Here is a 25,683-nt window from a genome sequence, read left to right on the forward strand (position 1 = left end):
CATTCATTGGAATTTATACTGAATTCAAAGTTGGCATACTATTTTTTCTGTAATTCAACAAGAAAATATTGACACAGTAAAACGCTAACTATTACAGACGTGATCGCCTTCCATCTTGAATTTCATCGGGATTTGAACTGAGATTTACTTAGAGCTTTTCATTGATAAGACCTGTGTTTTTTCAATCGATAATCGCACTCAAGAAAAGATACATCAGATAATTTCAGATGAACAAATTAACTCAAGCGAGGAACAACCCTCGACAATTCTGGCATATTTTGAAACGAAACACACGTTATTCTCAACAATAAGTAGAATATATCTCCCAAAAACTGGAAGGAATACTTTAAATCTGTATTGAAGAATGACTGGCAATATTGTTAATGAAGAACTACCTCACTTACAGGTTGATGACTTAAATTCTCCAATACAAATGATGAAATTATGAGAAGTATGATGGTCAATCTCGGTAAAAATAAAATCATTCTTTTCAGAAATGGGAGACATCTCAAAGAAAGTCGTATTGAATGTGTGTCGTATTACATGCGCATGGGTTTGTTTGTCACCCCAAAGTTGGTTTGGACGAAAGCAAAGCAGATACTAGCAGCTCAGGCAAAGAAGGCAACTTCAAAGATTCTGAATTAGCAAACACCATTCGGCTGCTTTCGTGTAGAGGATGTATATTTAAAAAGTTATTCGATAATAAAACCAATTGTTTGCTATAGGTTAGGAATTCGGAAATATGATTTTAGTAGAGATATTGAAAGTGTGCAATACAATGTTGCAAAAAGCATTTAGCCATTCCTAAATCTACCAAAAATACGAATGCATTAGGGGAGTGCGGAAGATACCCACTTTGTACCTCGTATTTTTTATGATGCATTGAATACTTTTTGACGGTGATAAGAATGTTTACAAGTCGATACCCACAAAATGTTATTTAATGTTAAAACATTAACTGAAACTAATAGTGTCCCCTGGGCTACCAATGTTAAAGACATGTTATTTCGTTTCAGCTCAGGCAATATTCGGCTAAATCAATGAGATTGTCACGTTGTGTTTAAAACTTTGCTAACAATTCCTGCATCATGCTTATGAAATAGAATTCTTAATTCAAAGTACACAGGGTAATATCAACACGTGTTATATAATATTACAACTTTAGACCGATTCTCAAACAAAGAAACTACCTGTCAGTGATTTAGTCATTGCGTCATAATCAAGTTTGTCGTTAATTCAAAGAGAAACATGCCACAATGGTGAGAAACTCGGTCGGCTTAGGCTTAGAAACCGGAAAACCGGACATTATGGCATATCAGTGATACTACCCGATAGTTTTCAGAGAGACCATCTGTATCCTAGCAGAACTAACATAGTCAAATATTTGAGAGGGTTTCCCACACAGCCAAACAGTATCCTGTGGCATCCATTTTGGAAAAATCACTGCATATTTGAACGTGGCACGAGTATGTCCTAGAGTATTTGGGAAACACTAGACTGCACTCCGAGAGCAAATTGTGCACTCATAAAAGAACAGGAAAAGGCGTTATGGGAAATTCGACGAGATTTGGAACGAAAGCTTCCAAGCTTTCAGGATGGTATAGGCGCCACCTGAAGGTCAGAAAAAGAAGGAGACTTGGAGAACACGGAAGAATAAGCAGTTGCGTGAAGGCGCAGGGCCGGTGGAATACACAGTAGTGCAAAAGCGCAGTGTCGGAGATGGTAATAAGGGTAAAGGAAGTACCGAGGAGGAAGCTACAGATGCGTAACATGGAAGGAGCAAGGAAAGGAAATTCTCACATATATAATTTTACTTGATGAAATAAATGGCAATTAGAAAAGGTCTTTTATTAAATGGAAGCAATTGAATTGAAACATTGACCAGTAATTAATGAATATAGTGTATTAAGTTGTTACACCTTTCAACATTTTTTAATAATTTATGCACTTGGACCGTCGGCGTTGCTGACTGGGGGCTCGGAGCTATATAATCTTTCAAACGTCCCTCCTTCTCCGGTGTTAGTAATAATTCCATAGGGGGCACGTGAAAGAGAGGAAAAATACTTCTTTTGCACTATTTATGCAAAGAATTAAGGATTCAACATTACAAATCTAGCAAAGTGATATTTACAACTCACATAAATGTTGGTATTCTATCCCGTATAAAACCGAATTAGGACCGGAAAATAGCTCTCATGTAAATTAACGAATTTTCTTAGGAATTTACTTACGATACAAACGAATAATAATGTATGATACTGTATGCGTCATATCGCACTCTCTATGAAGCTGTAGCAGCTGGAACACTCCTCGTATGATATTGTATGCGTCATATCGCACTCTCTATGAAGCTGCAGCAGCTGGAACACTCCTCATATGATACTGTATGCGTAATATCTCACTCTCTATGAAACACCAGCAGCTGGAACACTCCTCATATTCTAAGCTTCTTCTACAAATGCGCTGACTCGTGTGAAACGTTGCTCAGTACCAATATTTATGTCATATTGAAATTAATGGAAATTGATGTTATGAAAACCTCTTCAGAAAAAGCAGCATGCCTGCATACTGTGCCCTTTTATGCATTATTAACCCTATACTGCATACACTGAAAATTTATGAAAACTCCCAGACAAAGGTTGCTAAGTAGCACATATTCAAAGTACCCACTATTTCACATTAGCGTATGCCAAACTCATGTGGAGACCCTCTCTCAAAGTCTATAACTTTGATCTTGACGGCGTTTCAACACTATGAGATGTGATGCACTCTGGAGGATGTAAGTAACGAAAGTACCGCACAGCACATTACGTGCCCACCTTGTTCCCTTTTCCCAAACAAAATTCTTGATCTTATAGCTATAAACCATCCAGCAGCATCATACAGCGTGGCACTGGATCTAATTTCATCAAACTATTTAAAGTAGTCAAAAAGTGACAGACTCTATAAGGAATCAGGCCATTGATTTTCCTTGTCTTTGACCTTAACGTTCGGCACAGAGGATATAACTATAAATACATGTCGTGGACAGAGGTCGCTGATTTATATTTACCCTAGCAGCGACCTTAAGCTTGAGACAGAAATCAAGGCTATCATATCTCTTCTTATGATGTATAACTAATTAAAATTTTATTAATTCGGTACCTTAAACATTATCCTACTGAAAATGTACAACGTCATATAATCACAATTTCCATGTTCTTGTTGTTAACGTATCGTAGCGGCAAGTGGCCACGATGCTAAAGGTGACACACATTCAAATTAATATTTACCCCTGGATACAGTTTCGTGAAATCTCTCCAGCTGTCATGAAGTTATGAGATACGCAATCAAATGTTAACAGAAGGATGGAATGAAAATCTTGTTAAACTAGTATGCCAAATTTAAGAAGGTTGTAAAATAATGCATTAATAGTTATATTGTAATTAAATATGACACCGCACTTTTCCGGACTTGCCATTGACCTAGAGAAATAACATTGAACAAGTTATACATTCTTTCTCATATTTAAGACAACTTCAGAGCTGCTACTTGGATAAAACGATTGAAAATATTAACATCTCAGAGAGAACCATGAAAGAGGCAAAGCGTTAAATTATCATCTATTAATGTATATTTATCTCCCTAATTATGTTTTTTAGTTGAATGATTAACAAGAAATGTAGATATACTGGCGTGTGCAAATTTAGAAAATATCATCCAGTCAGAAGGTTAGTTTAAGTAAACCTTCCAAGCAGTATAGTTTGGGAAGATTTTATACAAAATGTAAACAGGTATCCGAGCACTCCACGTTAACATTGTCTTCAAGACAGTGTCATTTGTGCAGTTTTCTTCATTGTCAAAAATGTATTGAGTGTAATGTAGTGAGATACAGGAGGTGAAATTAAAATAGATAACTAACATCACAGTACGTATCACCACGATTCTAATCAATATATATATATATATATATATATATATATATATATATATATATATATATATATATATATATATATATCTTTAAGAACTGATCCTGGTGCAAATGGTTTAATATATATTATAGTGTTCCCATTAAATTTATATCAAATTCTAGGATGGAGATCTTAAAACTCTCCATGATATGGGCCAAGTTCAAAAGCTCCGGCTCGTAACCAAAGGGGCACAACCAAAGGTCTGTGCTAGACACATGTCAAATTGTCTTTCCTTACACACTTCATAGTCATAGCTTGGGAGCCTCAAGAGTTTCCACGGGCTAGTCTCCTTCCGCAGAAGTTGTATTGTGAATGTGTCTGATTTATGCCCTGTTCTTGAACCTATTTATGGTCAGACATTGTGGACTTTATGTTTTTCCAAGTTACGACTCACGAGGAAGTCCACAACCAAAGGGTCATGGCCCACGGTCTATATTGAATATATCGGTATATGTAGTTCTGTCTGATGTCAGTCAGAACCATTTATGGTTACTGACTGGTGATCATAACAGTTTCCAATTGCAACCGAAGTTAGTATAAGCGCACGGTAAATTCCTGGGCAAGAACAATGCATATGTCCTAGACCTGGCATTGAAGTTCACCCATTCCAACATCTAGATTTCCAGCTGCAATATTTCAAATATTCATAATTTTAAAGACAAAATGTGCTGTTCTTTTGAAGTCACAGTGCACATGTAAAGTCTAGTCCATTCATATGCAAAAGTTTAAAGCATGTACATTTAATGTTGTAGGAGATACATAACAACACTACATTACTAGAAGCAGGATGATATAAAAAATGCACATCAATATTAATTGGTTTAACTTAAAGAATATCTCTTTCAATGAAAATTATGGGAGTATTTCAAACAATATCAAAACTCTAAGAAACAATCTGATTGGTTGATAAAGTAAACCTTTTATTTAACAGCATTTTACAAAATGGAAAGCATAAAACATATTTGCATAGATTTATCTTCGAATCGAATGATATAACTACAACCCACACACTCAGTATTATATATTCAAGACCTTTTAAAACATATTCAATACATTCATGACAACTACAAAAAGCATACGCTCTGTCCTATCATTACAATGTTCTAGTTTACTTCCAGGTTTTTATCAAATATTCATTTTTCATGATCAATGGTGTTACGATAACACACAAGTAGTGTATTGGAAATTGTAGACCACAACTAACAACATATAGACATTGCAGGAGAATGGTATTAGTAGTAGCAGTTGAGATTCCTCAAGTTTTATAACTGGAAAAAAAATCTTTTAAATCTTTAAATGTTTTGAATCTTTAAAGTTTGTAGCTTTTGTGAAAAAATTGGCCGTGGGTGATTTTATCGTATTGGTGATAGTGGTGTTACTAAATATTTAAAGCATACTAATGTTGTAAAAAAGAAATTTGATTTCTACTCTCTAATAATAACTTCATTTCATATATATATATATATATATATATATATATATATATATATATATATATATACATACATACATACATATGTGTGTGTGTGTGTTTTTGTGTGTGTGTGTGTGTGTGTGTGTGTACTTGATAACATCATTGTTTTGCATGCAAATATTTATGCAAAATATCACTTTCCTATTTCCAAAAACAAAAATTTAAATGTGTCTGATACCGAAACTAAACCCCCTCCTTTATAACAATTTAGGTAAAGTAAGGATCTGATAATGGTGAACATACGCCTAAAATCTTTCTCAATAATAGTAACACTCCATCAGTGTAAGCTAAGTTCACAATGAGTTTGAACGGACAAAATGTTTTTTTTTTTTGTTTGTTTCAAATATACGAAAATCACTGCCAGGCCTCTGCTAAGCTGGACTGAAGAATTAAAGGTCTTCTAAATGATTTTATGCTTAATTAAAGATAACGAATAAAGAATATATAATGTATATAATGTAACAAGCTTGTAAAGTCTCATTCCCTCTGAATGCATATGCAGGCTATACAATACACATTAAATAATGCAATCGAACTGTGGTTTAACAATAACAGTCCTTAGAATTAAGTAATATTGATTACATTAGAAACAGTTTCTGGTTAAGTGGGTAGCATGCACCAAAGTCACGTGACATAATTTGTGTTTTGTGTCAAATTGCTAAAACAGTGCCTGTACTCTAATTGTAGTTTTATTTTACAATGAATATTTGTCGAACATCATAAAGTACTATCAAATATTTTGCCGGACTTCTTAAAGACTTATAAATTATTTGCTTCTTTTCCTTTGAACTCTATGACTTTACACATTTAGACATTAAAACGTGCCGACAAAGTGATCATTAAAAATTAATCTGAAGCAAAATCATTTATGGCCTTTATGTTAACAGTTATTATCATATCGTCTATTGGTGACAAGGAAAGGGTTCATTAGAAAATTAATCTGAGATCAAACTTTTATATGGGCTCTAATATAGACACTAAACTTAAGCTAAATCTACATGGTAATACTGACTCATCGAAACAGTCAATGCGTCCTACACTTCACGATTGTATTACAACTATTTTTAACATTGTTCCGTCACTCCTGTCAAAGCTGTAGTTATTATACTATTGCACCGTTATACACTTGGACATTAGGCAATGTACATTTATCGTAAGACGAACATGTGTTCATCACGATAACTGAACTCTTATGAACTTCTTTTCAGAATGAATTGAAATTATTGTACACGTGTTTGTTCGTGCAATGATGTCAACACAATGATACCTACTTCCACAAAATTGTACCGAGAGTACCACATAGGATAAACGCATATCGCAACATATCTGAGTCGTTGTGAACCACTTTGGATATATATTGATAAACACTTGCGTGTCTTTACCATATTCAAACCTGTATATAGTCAGTTTTATATATTATGTTCGGCAACCATCTTACAGTTTACTTCAATATAAGTGTCTACTTTAAATGAGGAGAATGTAAAGGAGACCAGGAAACAATAATGATACATGGGCCATGTTACCTAGATATAGTGCAAGATTATGGGCCACGTTGCCTAGATATAGTGCAAGATTATGGGCCATGTTGCCTAGATATAGTGCAAGATTATGGGCCATGTTGCCTAGATGTAGTGCAAGATTATGGGCCATGTTGCCTAGATGTAGTGCAAGACTATGGGCCATGTTGCCTATATATAGTGCAAGATTATGGGCCATGTTGCCTAGATATAGTGCAAGATTATCTATGCTAACATCCTTTGTAACGTTCAAGGCAAACGCATAACATGTTTGAACTGTTTGATTCTTTTCAATACATTAGAAGAAATCATATTATTATGTTACATATTAACAAAAACATCCACGGGATTAAAATAGCGTATTCCAATGCATCGATTACCGCTCTTGGAGATCGGTTGAGACATTAAGTGACGAATACAAAAACATAACAAGTAAACGTCATGGTATCCTTAATATCTCCGCTATACCTTATGGAGGCGAAACTTTTAAAACTAGATTTAAGCCTACTTTAAGTACAATAGCTGGTGATAATGAAATGTCCGTTGTGGAAAAAAGCGGAGGTCTTAACTAAACACTGATACAGAAGGAAAGACTAAGACTGGATGAATCTCGTTCACTCAAGTATTTTAAATTACGTTTGTTTCAATGCGCTACAAGCCAAGTGAAAAAGTAAATAGATCAATAAAACTAAAATTGTACACTTTTCCTGGAGGATATGTGCAGAGTATATTTCGTTATATTTGTTTTAGTTGTTCTTGGTGTAGAACTCTGACATACTTTTGCCACCGTTTCGACGATGCCAACAGTTGAAATAGTCTGTCTCGAGCGACTACATGCTGTACATGTCTGTGATTCAAAATTCTTTTCAGTTATTTGCTCTCACGCTTTTATTTCATTTTTGTTTATTTCTTTGCTTTATTATTTGTTGCTCTGTTCCTCGCAATTTTAGGTAATCCTACCTACGTATTAGTTTTAAGTTTAAATACTATTTTTATATTCTTTATACAGAGCCTTCTTACTCATCTTTGTTTAGTTGCAATCATGTTTAGGTAGTAGTGGGTTCATTAGGGATGTGGCCGAGTTCCAATCATGTTTTGGTAGTACTGGGTTCATTACGTATGTGGCCGTCCTTCACATCCACACCACTTTTTCTATCGCTATAATTTCTGTCTCATTCTGATCTTGTGCAACGTTTCAGTTGAGTTTATTTTGTTTCGTTTTGTTTTTAAATTTTTGTGGGGAGGGGTATAAGGACATATGTTAAATAAATCATTTTGATTAAATATATATCTTTACAGTTTATAACCATTATCGAAAATAGTTCACTTTGTCTTTTAATAGATCCATGTGCTTACAGGCAAGTCCTTCACAAATTCGTTCTTATCTGATAGGACAATGCGAGTAATTTACATTTCATATTCACGGAACAATGCAGCTTTCAAAGAAGATATCATAAAAATTAACACAGCTATTGATTTACACAAATGGTCATTTCATTCGTTTGCAAAGCTGAAGTTTGCTTTGTGAATTTTGCCATGCTTATCTTCAGCTTCAACTTGGACATCTGTACCGCCAAACTTTAGTCTGACCTTAAGCTTCTTGTCTTCCTTTCTGTCTCCAAGGTGCTTGCTACTAAACACGAGATACTTCGCAACACAATGACATCCTTGCTCATCAATATATTTCGGCGATTTAGAAGCTGAGCTGTAAAGAACGATTGGCAAGATTGTATCCTTGTCGGTCAGCGGGTAGTATATTTTTTCTTTTTGAAATTCTCCACTCAGAACTTCGGCTCCCGCTTCTACATGCTTGTCAAATACATCATCACAGAGGTCCTCTCCATCAATTGTTATCTTCTTTTCCTCTAGATGAATTCCTTTTATAAATGGGACAGTCATAGCTACGCCAAAACTGTAGGGGCAGATCCGGGATTTTACCTTGTCTGGATCATGACCATACAAGACGGCACCTTTCATTATGCATAGAATCGCATCTTGGGGAGTAATAACCACATATTGTGGCTCAAACTTAGATTTCACGGCATTTTTCACGAATGGCGAATCAGAGAAGCCACCAACCATCAAAATCATCTGTATTCCTGACACATGCTTAAGCAGACCCTGTATGTGGTTTACTATGTCTGTGACTGCATTGTGAAAGAACTGCTTAAAAATGTCGGCACTTATCCTGAGTTTGCTGTGTTCTGCTGAGACCTTACCCCTGTATTCTGTTTGTTTTATTTCATTGGACAGGTTTGGACACATTTCACATAGAGTTGCTGGAATCTGAATTGTAACCAGATTGGTGTTATCCACTGGAACGCTTCTTTTCTTCAATTCAAAGTTTTGAAACAGTGACAAATAATCTGCTCGATGTTGATTGTTAAGCCTCATAAGAACAGGTGCACCAATTAGAGAAACCAAGAAATCATTGAATGCATTATCAACTTTGGTGCCACCCCAGTCACCTCCAGTAGCCTTGTAGAGCTCTCGGAGACGTTTCCCTTCCAGAACCTCGTGCATTGTTACATCAACGGTGCCACCTGTGAACGCAACACAAGCTATGATTATTCCCAAAGATTATTTGGATTGATTTAGTAATCGAAACGTAGCAAGGTCTGTTTCTTGGTGTCTTGTTATCATTTCCATATATATTTTCTCATCATCAACATCAACGCAAAATAATACAGGCAAAGGTATTCAAATATCACTGATTTTACTTTCTAACTATTCATGAGTTTAAGAACATTCTAATAAAGTGCCTTGCCTGGGCTGCTTCAATGTATTTCAGGATGGTTTAGATTGTTTTCTCCATCGTCCATGTGAAGTAATGTTATAATATGCATGTGTTAGCATTTTGTTCTAATATACGCTTTGTCTGACCAAATAAAATATGGAATCAAAGACTGTGAACATGCACAGGTGACAGTACGCACCTTCTAAGTGAATGATGACGTTACATACCCCTGGCAAGCAAAACATTCATTATGAGAACTTTCAGATTATTGTTTATCAATGAGAATTATTTCAATATAATGTTTTATCAATGTGGATCATTGCAATACAACGTTTTATCAATTTGGATCATTGCAATACGTTTTATCAATTTGGATCATTTCAATATAGTGTTTTATCAATGTGGACCATTTCAATATAAAGTTTGTTACATGGTTGCCTAATAATAAATTGTGTATGAGAAACATTAGGGATAACTTAGTCATATGTACAATGCACGAGTGTACTTATTTTCTTATTTCACAGCTTGAGAAAAAATCAGCAAAATAATGCCTCTTCCATCCAACAAGTGTACCAATGATTACATTCCCAAACTGGCGGAACAAAGTGAACTTTTGAGCAACTGGTACCAGTGCATATTAACATGAATTAGGATAACTTGTTTAGGTTTACACAATCACGTCCAATTTAATCGGAGCGTCCTTTAAAAGAACACGTTCCATTCTGAAGTAGAAAAAATAAATATTTCGATTTTATGACCAACAGTATCATATTGTTATTTGTTTGGAACACTATTACTTTCATTTTTTGAATCGCTTATTCGTCATCACAAAAAGTAATGCTTTTTTGTATTATTTTCTATGTTACTACTAGTCGTACACACCACTACAGTGGCCTTCATTGTTAAATAGTCCTTCTCAAATGCGGATGGTCGTGGGTTGGAATCCCGGCCGAGTCATACCAAAGACTTTTAAGAATGACACTAGCACCTGCCTCATTTTGCACTCAGCATTAAGAGGTCAGTGTTAGGACTGGTCGGCCTTGTGTCAGAATAATGGGTCTGGGTAGGACATGATACTACATGTCCGCGGCATGACGCCCCAGTGCTAGCCATCACAATAAACTGTTGCACTGCAGACATCGTAGCGATATGGCTGAACAAGTTTTAAAAGCTACGTTAAAAATCCAACTCACGCACACACACAACTCATACTAGCAGATATCGAAGCAATGCCGCAGTTACAAACAGAAATGTAACGAAATATCGAATATTAAGAAGCAAATTAAACTTCAGTTCCATTGTTAAATAGGGGATCTTTAAAATGTTTAATTACTGCTAGAGAACAAACATTTCATTACCTCCGCAATCAACAATCATGTACTTTGTCCCTTCGGAGAAAGATCTGAAGTCTGACTGAGTGGCATTTCTTTCTAAGGGAATTTCCATGCACCACAGCGAGGCGGCTTCCGGTTCAAGAGCAATATCAAGTTTATCTTCTATTATACCAGCCTGCAATTGCAAATAATAGAAAATTAATTCATTGATCCAAGGGAAAGCAATCAATTTCTGCCGTGGGTTGCAGTTACCTATGATATTTCGCACCAGCTTCCTGTCGCTTTTCCTACACTGAGACATTGCGTCGTGCCCATCATGATAGCAATAACTACTTACAGACTGAAGGACAAACACCCTTATTGTTTCACAAGCGAAAAGTGAACATATGAATTAGTTTTTGATTAAATGCTTAAACTTAACAAGGTAATCCTCAGAGCATATACGTATCACGGTACACCTATGAGTATAACACTCCAACATTAAACCTCAGAACATAACCATGTCACTGTAAACCTCGGAGCATTACCCTGGCATAGTAAGCCTCAGAGTATAAACCCTGTCACTGTAATCATCAGAGCATAATCCGTTGACAGTAAAACCTCACAGCATAACACTCACAGCAAACCTCAGTGCATAGGAATCTTCAAGAACAATAGTCTTGCACATTAAAAGAGGGTATAGAACAAACAGATCATATTTGAACATTATTCTGGATGTCTTGTCAAGAGAACTCTATTATTATCACTCCTGAATATCGGCAAATTGTTTACTCTGATAATGAAAGAATTAATTGTTTTCTAAAAACACGTTTTAAACACCAAATATCAAATTATATCTGAAAGCTAAATAATATTGGGACGATAATGTCTTGCATCAAATTTATTGTGTAAATAAAACACAAAGCTAATGTTTGGGATAGTTTTGACTATACCATATGCAGATAATAGGTGCGAATATGCTATTCCAGCGGGGGAACTATCATGTCATACATGTGATGTTTGAACTATTGACTTTTGAGTTACATTAGAAGAGTAAATTTCTCACTCATATCCAAAAGTAACCACTGAGTATCAACACATTATGCGCCATGTCTTTTTCCTCAATCGGTTCATTGCAGAATATTTACAGTCATGCTTATTTAAAATATGTAACACTAGATTTTTGATAACATAAAATCCATTTACCTTTTTAGCAGCTTCTCTCATGAACTTTTTCCCCGATTCGTTCCAGATGGCGGGCACGGTAATGACCCATTCGATTTCCTTCGTGACAAGAGAGGGATGACTTTCGTGGACTGTTTTCAAAAGATGATTCTTTAGGTACTCAATGGAGCGACTAAAAACCACTATCGCTTTCAGCTTCTTTCCAAATGCATCTTTAATTGTATAGTCTGCACGGATCTCCTACATTTCATGAATAAGGGAAAAGAAGCATGCATATTTAGATGGCAGATCAAACAGATTTATTAGTTTCTGCTCTCGGGATATTTGGAGAAGGACTTCCACACTGCCCTTTAACATATGACATTAGCTACTGGATCTTTTTAAAAAGTTTCTGATAAAAATGGTTCATTCATGTTTTGGTATATGTACGCCCAAAAGAAAGTGGAGAACAGTAAGCACTAAACCCTATTTAAATTCTGGTATAAAAGCTTTTAATTTTGTCGTGCATATTTCCCAGTAGAGCAAATGAATAATTTAGAAGTAATGAATTATAATTAAGAGAAGTGAAGTCTATTTCAACATTGCCTGATAGATATTCCCTTAATGTTTCCTGAAGAAAAACAATTCACTAAAATATATACAAGCCATGTCAACAGAAATGTGTTATTTAGAGCAAGTAAATGAATGCAAATTACAGCCTGATGTTTAATAGACAAGACAAACATTCCTAAGCAACCCCACTGGTATTGAAATTTGTATGGGTACGCTTCTGCAATTTTGGGTACAACTGTTTCATTGGGTTTTTTTTATATTTAATTGAAAATATGTGCTTAGATTTTGTCCATGATAGAAAGTTAGATAATGTAAATAGGATGTTTACGTGGCTAAATTTTGTCCGTGATTGTAGGTTATAAATTTGTTGTTTTGAGCTTAGAATATTACAGAACAAAGTTAAGTGGGAAAAAATAGATATGTATGTATGCATGTATGTATGTATGTATGTATGTAAATCAATTTTGATAAGAATTTACAGTTGTGTTCAGTTATAAACCGAGAGCAATTATTTATTTAAACTCTTAACATGAATTACTAAGTGTTTTTGACTTTTGATCAACACATTGTTTTGGGGAATTATTATGACATCATTCAAAGACATTATGATTTTCATCCTTTGGGAATTTCAGGGCAATCAAAACTATTCATAAAATATCGGTTTTCAAACAACAAATAGTGCAAGCCAGTAGATGCATAAATTGGACGCAGTGCAGTCAGTCACAGCGAGTCAACAACCAAAGACCTTTGCAAGTCGTCCAAAATAGTCGAAGATATTTGATAAATTATATTTTACGATTCGTCCCAGATAGTCTAAGACCTTCTTCTTTTCTTAATCGTCCACTACGTATACCGACCGCTTATTTAAGTGATATATCAAATGCACGTACGGTTGCTACTAACTCTGCCAATTTTGCGACCGAAGTAACCCCAAACGGTGCAGGAAATGCATCGAGTAACTGAACTATTCCACTGCTATTTTGCATGTGTGTTACCTCCAAAATCGATATTTTTAATTCGATTGAGATGTTCTCTTTTATGGCTGCCTTTAGCGAATCAAGTCGCGTTTGAGTTAGCTTCATGGGGACATTTCCAGTTAACTTTGCCAGAGAAAGTTCGAATGCGAGTTCACACTAGTTTCTTACTGCGCTCTTTGTGTCCGCATGATGGATTTCGCTAAGGCCAAACTTAACTTTATTTTAAATTGTGTTGGTCAATAAGAACAAATACGGGTTTCCAACAACGCGTCAATAACCCTTATTGGTCCACCTTTACCCTCGAGCAACATCACCTTATCAGAATTAATCACAGCACCGCCTATATAATCGGTACAAGGGACAGCAGTAACACGTGGATCAAAATGCCTATCAACGACAGACAACCTTAACAACACCAGGTGTGTCAACGAAATGAAAAACATCAGTTACAACCCAGTGAAGTCTTTTTGGGACACCTAAAGGCCAGTGTTAATACTTTGATTCCGTCCCATGTATTACAACGTTTTTCCATAACACTGTTACTCCTTATACCCGCTTAAGTACAGAACTTTAATATACATATATGTCGCCAGCCACTGAGCGTAATCTGAAAAGTCACAAACGCGTATCTTGATGTGTTCGTACCTTATTGCGTACACATGTGCCATGAAAACAACTGAATGTCCTGTTGTGTCGAGCATGTTGTGAGCGCGAGATACGAAAGCGGTAAGTTACTTCCGGATCCAATATACGACAACAAAGGCGCTTATATGGACGACAAAAGAACCATCATAGGTATCTACAATGTTAATAACAGCAGCACAGCTTTACCCCAAACTGCATTAGTATTGTCGGTCGTTTCTCGGCCTAACGTGACGCTTTTGGCTCCGACATAACATGTTCGACATCACTGCATAAACCATGTATATGACTGAGAGAAATAAATGCATGAAAACTATAATAAGCCTCTCGTAACTATTAAAATCCAAAGTTGTAACTCAACTTGTACATCTGTGTTTGGTGTTTCCAAAATATTGAGGTCATCTGCGTTCAAATTCTATATGATCTATATGATCGAGTACTTCCTTGTGAAACATCATAGATGGGCGAGCGGACCTCACGTAATCTTCACTCTGTCTGGTAACTCCGATAATAAAAGTGATATCGTGATCATTTTATAAACATGCTTTGAGTTTCTTCCCATCCATAAAATATGGAAGTCGGTATCGTTGTGATGTGTACGATTTCCGTCGATTTCTAGAGAGGCATTACGCTGGGAAAAATACAAAGACGTGTCAAGAACGTATATTTCTATTTACAAAGTTCATTAGCCAGGCAGAACTAATACTGGAAACCTCGCTTGATTCGATCTCGTAGCCCAGGCACGCCCCTATGAAAGTTGAGATCCGATACATTTTTGAACTGGGTCATGACTTTATAAATCACGTCTTATAACTTTTTGTACCTTTACTGGTCATCTCCAAAGCTTTGTCCACAATCGTAATCCACTCCTTTTAGCCACATTTGCAATCATCGAATCGGTACTATTTTCTGCTAACTCGGCCTCATTGAAGACTTTACCAACCGGCGCGAGCAAATTGTCGCTTTTGACGAACGTGTAGCTACTTTTATTAGTATATTCACTAATCGTCAATAATCAAAGGACATCATCATTGATTCCATTACCCTTAGATGTCGTGGGTTTAATCACCCTGGCAACATGCACGTGTATCACTCGTCCAAGTGTAATTGTCATTTTCTTAAATATCATATCGATCTCTTATGCAAACATGTATTGTCATGATCTAACGCGTTCCCTTCCTGTTCAACAGCCACTCGTGTTAGAACTGGCAAATTATAATCTGATTAGGTATCGGTATGTTCCACGTGAGTTAGAATACAGACAACGGAATGATGGTTCTTTGATGAGTGTAAGATCGGACTGGCATTCCAGGACAACCAACATGCAGCCATCAGTCACCATTTCACGAACGAGAGCCGCTTCCACGAGTGGTGAATTCGCCGAGCAGGACATGTATCTGACACACATCCCAAAGATTCCGGAGCTACTATGAACATTCATTTTGGCAACAAAATCGTGCCCGTAAGCGTGAGTTGTTGGCCAATCAGGGAAAATCCATATATATATATATATATATATATATATATATATATATATATATATATATATATATATATATATATATATATATATCGATGAGAGATATCATGGAAACACATCAGTGATCTGGTTGAACTAGAAGATGGAAATAATGGATCAGCAGTCACGGTGATTTATGTTAAGTGTAGACTCGGTTACGGAGTAAATCTGCATGAAGACAGAAAACTGAGGAAAGTTGTTGTTGTTGTAGGGTTTAACGCCATTTTTCAGCACAAGATAGGCTATACATGGCGGCCAGTATAATTGGTGGAGGAAGAACCCTGGAAAAACTGAGGAAAGTGTTACTTGGCACCTAGGTCAGGTAGTCATATTAATGCAAGAATGTTCTTGTCATATTAAGCAGGTACTGGATGTTGTTTTAGTTTAATTAGATGTTACTGTCATAAGAAAGAAAAAGTGACCACACTTATATTATCTAATGATCAAAGATACAACTTAGTTGCATGTCCACGTGATACAAGTTAATCAATTTTCCAGTCTCCTATATTACACATTTCTTGAACCTACGTGTACATACGACTGGTGTTAACCTTACATGCATAAAGCATAAGAATATAAGTTATTGCGAAGCTTTCCCGGATGCAGATCTTGTTATTTTGAGCAATATAGGAATCGTGTTTGTATACAACCAACTGTATAACATTTCTGAATCAAGCCTAGATTGACATCACGCGGATTTAAGCATGCAAGCATGCATAAAGCTAAATAGGTGTATTAAAAATATCCATATCATTAACCGTTATTCTGCACAAGTATGTCACTGATATACTCCTAACAAAACGGCTGTAGCAAATTTGTCCACTTTCTTCCATTACACAAACATAAGACAGTACGGTTTATAAGTTTGCTTCTTTGCGCCTACACTGATATAAGACAGTACGATATGTAGTTTTGCTATTTTGCCTTACCAGTTATGTTCTTTTGGCTAGATGGAAGGCAAATTTACATGAAAATAGATCAGATACCCCCTAAAATTAATATACTAATATACTACGTTTCAAGAAGCGTGGAGCACTGGAGACATATATCTTTCTCTTCAACTTCCGCTAACAGAACTGAGAAAATAACATACATACATACATACATACATACATTTACACACACACACACATATACACACACACACACACACAAATATATATGTGTATATATATAGAACACCTCATGCTTGTGAAGCGTCATCTTGAATCGCCAGAAGAAGTAGTACTCTTTGTGTTCATTTTTAGCTTCTAAATCTTCGTATCTGGTTTGCGCCTCAGTTCCAAAGGCTTCGAGTTCCTTGTTTGGTTTCAAAAGGAGACAAGTTGGCGTCTTAGATTGAGTCCCATATGGTGAGTTCCAGTTTATACCATGTACACGTGTAGGTTCATGTCGAAAAGAAAATGCAACACCTGAGTATGTAGTACCAAAGTCAATGGCAACCACCAACACCGGCGTATCAGATCGCAACTTTGTAAACTTCCCAGCCATGGGTGATTCTTGCTGACAGAAAAGGAAAGAATAATACACATTGCATGAGTATGATTCGTTTCGCATGAGCAGAGTGTATGGGTGATTCCTTATGTAATCTATTTTAAAATAAAATCTATAAAACAGTCACAAATATTACAAAGGGTGTGGCAGGCATAGCTTCAGATTGTTTCTTGATATATGCATGCTCCAGGGACAACAGTCAAACAGATTGAATAGGTTTATAATTGCAAAAACTCCCCCTTGTAATGGAATTGGACCAATGCCATCTTTTTATAAAGCCATGATATGAACCATCGAGACCATTCTGCTTAAGGTCCAACTTTGCTGGTCAGGCCATGTTATCAAAATGGATGGCACCCGCTGGTCTAACAAGATCTTATTTGGGGAACTTTCACAGCTTAATTTAGAGCAATCTAAAACTATCAGAGTTTGAAAGAACAGCACAGGATCAAATGCGCAAGTGTACTATCGCCCGCAAAGAGTCATCTCGCATTGCAAATGAACTCCAGGGCCAGTTGGAGGCAGCCTGAGCGCGTCGATATAGGACTCACGGTACTAATTCAACTCCAATGGTAAACATATGGAAACACTATCATATTCAAAATTCAATAACTTAAAATGTATTGGTGCTGATAATGACACCTATTATTCTTCATGCACATCTAACCTTGGTGCAAGCTTATGTGTGGAGAACACCATATGACCCGCGGCACTTTGTTTACATACATATGCATGAAACACGTGTTATTAATTCTGCACCAAATGAATCAGGTGCTACTTTCAGTATTGAGTACTCCTGAGTCAAGCCTGTAAAAATGCTAAAATTGCATCAGTAGAAATTTGTCAATATTTTTTTACATTGCATATAGGATAAGCTCTCAAAAGATATTTTTCCTAAAATTTTAATTTTCATTATTAACCAATTATGGACCACCAAACCTGTAAATACTCTATTATTTCTTCACCCATTTCTAGACTGGTTCACAGTTCTTCGGTATAATTAGTGCCGTGTCCTATATCTACAACGTAACCAAAGTCCCGTCTGTCATCGACTATGCAAGGCAATACTGGAACTGCAGGACCATTTCTATGCCCACAGATAATTACATAGATCCCGTCCTCTTCAGATCCGAGTGACTACCATTGTTACTAAATGCTAATTATTTCATTTACATCTATATTCTGTCTATGTTATCGCCATTATGTATATCATATATAATCAATTTATATTGATTGTTTAACTTTTATCCAGGTTATAATTGTAAACAACGTGTTTGCGTAGCTAACTTATCTCCATGACTTTAAGTTTTAAACAACATGTTTACGTTGAAAAGTTTCAAGGTCGGTCTTGTTTGCAGTTAAACTAGGGTTTTCCGTTGGAAATCTTCACATTATAGTACGATGTAGGTCAAGTGAAATTATGTATAAATAATGATTGGATCAACAAATAATTTATTCTTATTCTATATCAGACTCTGGATATCCATGGTTAGAGTTTAAATTTGTGTTACATACAATTTAGGTGGAATGTTTTATAAAAATATTATTTGGAATTACCGAGTCCGAAGTGCTCATTGAACTTGTATTAACACATTATTAGGGAGATTATGAATAATTAATTCAAAGCCCTTTAAGGATGACATCACTGTATAACATCAGGATATTCAAGGCCAATGGAATTCATTCAAAACATTCTTTTCTTTTGGAAGTGATATATGTAGCATTTATGATTAAATAGGATTTAATTGCATTGCTGTAAGTGTCTTATGAATTCCCTCATTTTTTTCATGTAAATACATTGCGTGCTGGGTGTACTTAAAAGTTTGCTTTCTCTTCCTTTCCTTTCTGTTACATATGTTAAGCCCTAGATTCGTAACAATTAAAAGGGGCATTGATAAGCCAGGGACAGTGAACTGTATGTATTTCTATTTCATCTTTCAAAATCGCCGACGGGTGACACAAATGGATAGCAAAACCCGATGCTGATTAACGAGAAAGATTTCAAAAGAACAAAGCTTAATTAAACCTAATACGCGTGCTGATATTTTGTCAGATATTTTCAGTTTTAGGTTTATGTCATCAATTTGATATCGGTCCAAAACTTTTGCACACTCATTCAGTCAAATCTTTACGTTTAAATGTGTAGTGTATGAATTTTCATCAGTATTCAATTTAATGAAATCAAAACATGTTATATTTTACTCGCTTGAATTTGTTATTTCACAATTAAGTATACTAAGTGATCTCCAAATATGGAAAACGTCTATTAATATTGTCACAAAAATGTAAAATTATTGACAAAAAACCATTGACTAAGTATAGTCAATAATAAAAGGCAAGACTGTTCTTGAAATTAAATGTTTTCAAGTATGCTTTTGATTTCAATATTGACACGGTTGTGATGTCTATATAAGAAATAAATAGTACAAACAGACAAGAGCTTAGGGCGTTCCTCACTAGCAATATTCTGACGCAACATCATTATAGCATAACTGGTTATGAGTGAAACTTTGTAAATACTATTTAAAGAGGTAGCTTTCAAAGCTTTATATCTGGCATGATGGTAGTTTAGTATCGAAATTAAAAAAGAAGATGAAACACAGTTGTCATTATGTATATATATATTTATATATATATATATATATATATATATATATATATATATATATATATATATATATATATATATATATATATATATATATATGTATATATATATATATATATACATGTGTGTGTGTGTGTGTGTGTGTGTGTGTGTGTGTGTGTTCTCCATATTCATTACCTGAACTTGCGTTGGTGATTTATATTTGCTGCATGAACAAACTACTATTCTTTTGTCTAAGTTAGTGTGTTCATTGTGACATAATGTTTCGTTAAATGCATATTCGCCTAAAGATCTGAATATACATATATATATATATATATATATATATATATATATATATATATATATATATATATATATATATATATATATGGTCATTCATTCTTATGTATATATAATTTGCATTGTTTGTTTGTTGCGTTTATTATTTCTTTATATTATATCGGTAATCTAATATTGCATTTTGGACTTGAGCTGGTCCAAAATCAAATTTATTTTCTATATGACCCGAATTATTGATTTTTATTTCCTAACATGTTTATCTCAATTTGATTCTATAACTTTGGAAACTCCCCATGAATGACCTGGTCTAATTCTTGTTTACTACATTTTTGTATTATAATTTTAGTAATAAAGTACTCATTAAAACTGACATTATATTTTGTAAATTTGTCTAACCTTCCAAAATGAAATTTACCATTAGGTAATCGTTCTTTTTTTAGAAAATGCTAATTGTGACCTGAAGTCAGGCAGAGAACTATACCATCTTGTTACTGGAAAAATAATGTATCCGTGCTTTATGATCCTGACACAGAATCAGTTGTATTATTGTTGTCTTCTGTAACTCATTTCGGCGAGAATTGTATTTAGTCAAATTATTTAATTCAAATGATTCTTCTCTGGAAACAAATAGTGCTCTTAAAAAATAACATTCTTTGAAATAAAGACTTTGGGTGTATTAGTGTGATCCAATATGAGACTGTTGTCACCTCATCATTACATTGGAAAACTAAGGCACATCAACACTTCAAGCTTTCGATTTAATCTGGAATTCCACTAGATATAATTAAGATCTTTAGTCTTTAGTCATTGGGACTTGTGTTTGAAATTCTGTAATTATTTGGGATTTAATTCGCAATACCGCAAGATTCCTATATTTCATGTTCATTATGTATTCCATGGCAATATATATATATATATATATATATATATATATATATATATATATATATATATATATATATATATATATATACCTACTATTTTTGAATAACAAACGACGATTGGTATGATTCTCGGATATATTTCTTATTCCCATATAAATTGATAATAAATAATCCAATTAACTCTTTCATTTCACGATGTTATTATGCCAGGAATGCATGTAAAACTTTTCTAGGTATTAATCTCGTTTCCAATCTTGGCACATTTGGAATATTCCCCTCGTTATCTGGCCATAATAGTTAGGGGCCCCTTACGAGATCATTCGTTTTAAAAGCTAAAATATGTATTATTACTGCAAAGTTTGATCATTGAGGAATAAATTCGTTGTATGCATACTTAGCTAACACTCTGGGTTATATAGGTTTTCAATTACAATTTTTAATTTAGGTGTAGTTTTGTTGCTATCGGTAGCCCGTGCTAGAGCGCGCTCGCAGAATTTATCCCTGCAGTTGCTACCCAGCGAACGGCAGACTTTTCCCTGCCAAGCGTAGAATTCTGCAGAATTCCGCGGGAGGTATAAAAGGCTTGTCAGCGTCTTTGCTGGCACCTGTTCGGGTTTCCGAGGGTCACGGTACTCTCACATTGCACCAACATGTCATGAACATATGCAAGGCTGCATATCTTGAGCTGAGACGCATCAGCTCAATTCGCAAATTAATAGTCAACGAAGTGCTGCAGTGGCAACAATCTCTTGTTGAATCACAAAAAATATTATTCCGGTTTTGAATTCAGTACAACTTCCAATAAATGTTTTTATCCAAGACTTTTTGTAGGAACACTAATGTATTTCCAAGGAAAAGAATCACTTCAATTCAGATAATTTTAAGAAAAGAAAATAATTAGACACAACATAAAACACCTTGATGTCTCAAGTGTTAAGACATGACTGACTGAATTCTTATAATACCATCAGTTATAAGACTAACTAAAACGCAAAACAGATTCCCGGATGAGGGTCAAGTGTTCATCCTTCCAGAAGGAATAGAAGTTTGTTACATGATAAATATCACGTCGTCCAGGTATGGTCTTGACTTAACTTAATATTTCTTAAAAGTTGAAAAGCTTTGTTATGGTTAATCTGTGTGGTAAATATACACGTAAATTATAATGATTACTTATAGTTGGATTTGTTATACGTGTATGGGGTATATTTCCAAAATGACAACGTAAAATTGCATCAGATTTATAAATGGATGCTTACGTATTGTACGTATTGACAGTTACTAATAATATAATTATATAAATATGTTGACAAGATTCGGCCATTTTTCATATTGGACAAGTCGGTCAGGTGGTACCTCAGCAGGATTAAGTTAGTTCCAACTGGAAGGGTTAAATAATGTGAATTCTTCTACGATATTCGAAATATGCGACTTGGCATTTGGTAATAGTAGCACAGTGCGTTTTCATCCTTTTGCTGGTATATAAGTACGTGTAGCTGAACCATTTTGGTCATTCGTGTTTCTTGTGTTTTTGTTTTAACACCAAGTATACACGCGTATTTTGTCTTGTATCTAGATGTTGTTTGGGAGAAGAAAAAAAAAACATATTTAGTATTGTTCAATGGAAATAGAACGTGTTAATTGGACTACAATATTGTTCTGGAACTACTAAGAATTATTCAAACGAGATCTGGACAACATCAGTTTGGCACCATCATAATTCTTGGCGGACCAGAACATTTCTGGTTCTGAAATTAATATGGAACTATACATTCTTTTAGATTTTAACATAACTGGTTCCTGATTATTCTGATTTCACTACATAATTATGTAAGTCGTTCTCACATTTTAATTTAACTCTGATAATTAAATTATTTGTTTACGTTTAACAATACTTGTTGATTTTGCTTATTTCTGTTACTTAGTTATGACCATAGAGTCGTATATATATATATATATATATATATATATATATATATATATATATATATATATATATATATATATATATATATATATATATATATATATATATATATATATATGTGTGTGTGTGTGTGTGTGTGTGTGTGTGTGTATTTTGCGCGAATTTGTTTTGGTATATCGCTACAATCTTGCTGTAATAAAAATTCAAAGTCTACACGATGTTCATACACGAGATTGTTCTGTAATTGGTAAGTAACAAAAATCAAGCAGTTTTGTATCAATATAAATAACCTTTTTAAGTACATAAACAACAAGGAATAAAAGAAGAATATTGAATACATGGAGGAGTTATTAACATTTATATTAATTGTATCTAAATTAATGCAGATAAAGTAACTACCATTGTTATCCAGGCAAACAAACCTGTACCCATTGCCTGTGCTTAACAACTGACCTTATATGGATTGATAGAAGAAACATTTATTTTGCAGTTCACTGGTTTTTCAGTTTGTGAACTTCAGAAAGAACATGGCGCACTAATCAACAGCCGCCGAAGTGCGCTGGTATGTTTCTTTTTAATTTCATTTTTATTAGTATTTTTATTTCATTTTTATTAGTATTTTTATTTCATTTTTATTAGTATTTTTATTTCATTTTTATTAGTATTTTTATTTCATTTTTATTAGTATTTTAATTTCATTTTTATTAGTATTTTTATTTCATTTTTATTAGTATTTTTATTTCATTTTTATTAGTATTTTTATTTCATTTTTATTAGTATTTTTATTTCATTTTTATTAGTATTTTTATTTCATTTTTATTAGTATTTTTATTTCATTTTTATTAGTATTTTTATTTCATTTTTATTAGTATTTTTATTTCATTTTTATTAGTATTTTCGGTCTATATAACATTTCGAGTCCAGTACAAGTAGAATCAGTGCGAAAACTTTGTTATTAATTGAACGTTTTCTAATAACTTACCGTCTAGCCATGTACAAGAACAGGGGAGGCAACTCGTGCATTAAAAGATCAATTGATTCGAGGATTATGCCGTTCTCATATACCTGGATCTTAACGTGTAATAAATTAGCAATCATACAAATTTCAAAATTGTTCATAGTTTTGCTTTCTCGAGTCCATGTTAGACATAGCCTTTCTTGTATCATTACCGATTTAACTGCATAAATCTGAGTTTCGTGCTAATAACTTAAGCTTCAATGGATCGAACACCTGGACTTGCTTAATATATGTGTCAAATCTCGGTGAGGGAATGTTTTATATCAACAGGTCGAAAACGATATTTGAAACCAAGACGTAACAAAATAATGAATACAAAGAGTTCAAGATTACAAAACTTTGAAATAGTTGCTTAGTACAGACATAATTTATGTACATAGCTACTCACCTTCTGAAATCTGTTATTTTTCTGGATTTCTGAATCTCCCAAACCTTGGGTATCTGTCTTTGTTAGAAACGAAGGAACGCGGAAGAAAATTACATGCTACATGAATGAAGCGGAGGTATATGTCGGGTTGGAAAAGAAGCGACAATAGCACGCCACATGTAACAATTTGTTTTAATATTTTGTAATAAGGGACGCCCGCAACATTATGGGGGGGGGGGGGGCGAAATGTAGTGGTCAGCTACGACGTTTTACCGATATTAGCCAAACAAGTTTAGAGGTCAGATCGGTTGCCCCTAAGTGCGGGAGTTCATGGTTGTGAGAAAAAAGTAGTGCTTGAAAAGATTATTAACTATTGGTTGTTTTGTGTTGAGGTTTCTATGAACGCTGTTCATATCTTAGGGTTGTTGCGTGTCTGACGTGCGTGTGTGTCAGGTCATAATTTTACCTGGAAACGTTCTTACCTGAATTCGAGGAAACTATGGCAAATGATATTTTACACTTTAAGTGTTCTATCATGTATCAGAGCCAGCTATGTTTATTGCAGATAATCTATTTATACAATGCATGATATTTCCAGGGCCGGAATATCCATAGGGCAAAGTGGGCAACGTGCCCAGGGTCCCCGAGGCTCAAAGGGCCCCGTATATTATCGCCTGATTTCACAGGCAGGGCCCCCGAGGCTTAAGGGGATGCGTACATTATTGTCTGAATTCACAGACAGGGCCCAGAGGCTCAAGTGGCCCCGTATATTATTGTTGATTTCACATGGGGTGTTTTTATTAATACTGTAACCATATATATGGACAAGGCAGGATAGCTGTGGGCCCAATGTTGACTGTGCCCAGGGCCCCCAAAGGCCTTAATCCGATCCTGGCTTTTTGTGACGAATGTATAAAATCTCGACAACAACAACTGAACAGATAGTTTGTACATGTGTATGAAATATAGTGACTTGTCAAAGTAATGATATTAAATCATGTAAATTAGGTGTACATTTATAGCAAATACAGTGGCTAACACAGTAATAATATGACATCATGTAAGTTAGGTGTACATGTGTATCAAATACAGTAGCTTATCAAAGACATGAAATTACATTCTGCCAGTTAGATACACGTGTATGAAATACAGTGGGTTATCAAAGTAATAACATTACATCATGTCTAGTAGATGAAATACAGTGGGTAATAACATTACATCATGTCTAGTACAT

General features: G+C 34.7%; 1 protein-coding gene across 1 annotated transcript; it reads right to left on the minus strand.

Moving 5' to 3' along the window:
* Positions 1-4,852: 4,852 nt before the first annotated feature.
* Positions 4,853-24,547, minus strand: LOC149796331 (heat shock 70 kDa protein 12A-like). Its single transcript, XM_089961001.1, has 5 exons — positions 24,471-24,547; positions 17,052-17,372; positions 12,201-12,419; positions 11,040-11,190; positions 4,853-9,487 (listed from the first exon to the last, which is right to left on the minus strand). The coding sequence occupies exons 2-5, from the start codon at positions 17,358-17,360 to the stop codon at positions 8,439-8,441; spliced, it is 1,728 nt and encodes a 575-aa protein (XP_089817127.1). The 5' UTR covers positions 17,361-17,372; positions 24,471-24,547; the 3' UTR covers positions 4,853-8,438.
* Between the last annotated feature and the right edge of the window lie 1,136 nt (positions 24,548-25,683).

The sequence above is a fragment of the Sinohyriopsis cumingii genome, chromosome 6, assembly GCF_028554795.1.
Source record: "Sinohyriopsis cumingii isolate HCF-2022 chromosome 6, ASM2855479v2, whole genome shotgun sequence".
Lineage (NCBI taxonomy): Eukaryota > Metazoa > Mollusca > Bivalvia > Unionida > Unionidae > Sinohyriopsis > Sinohyriopsis cumingii.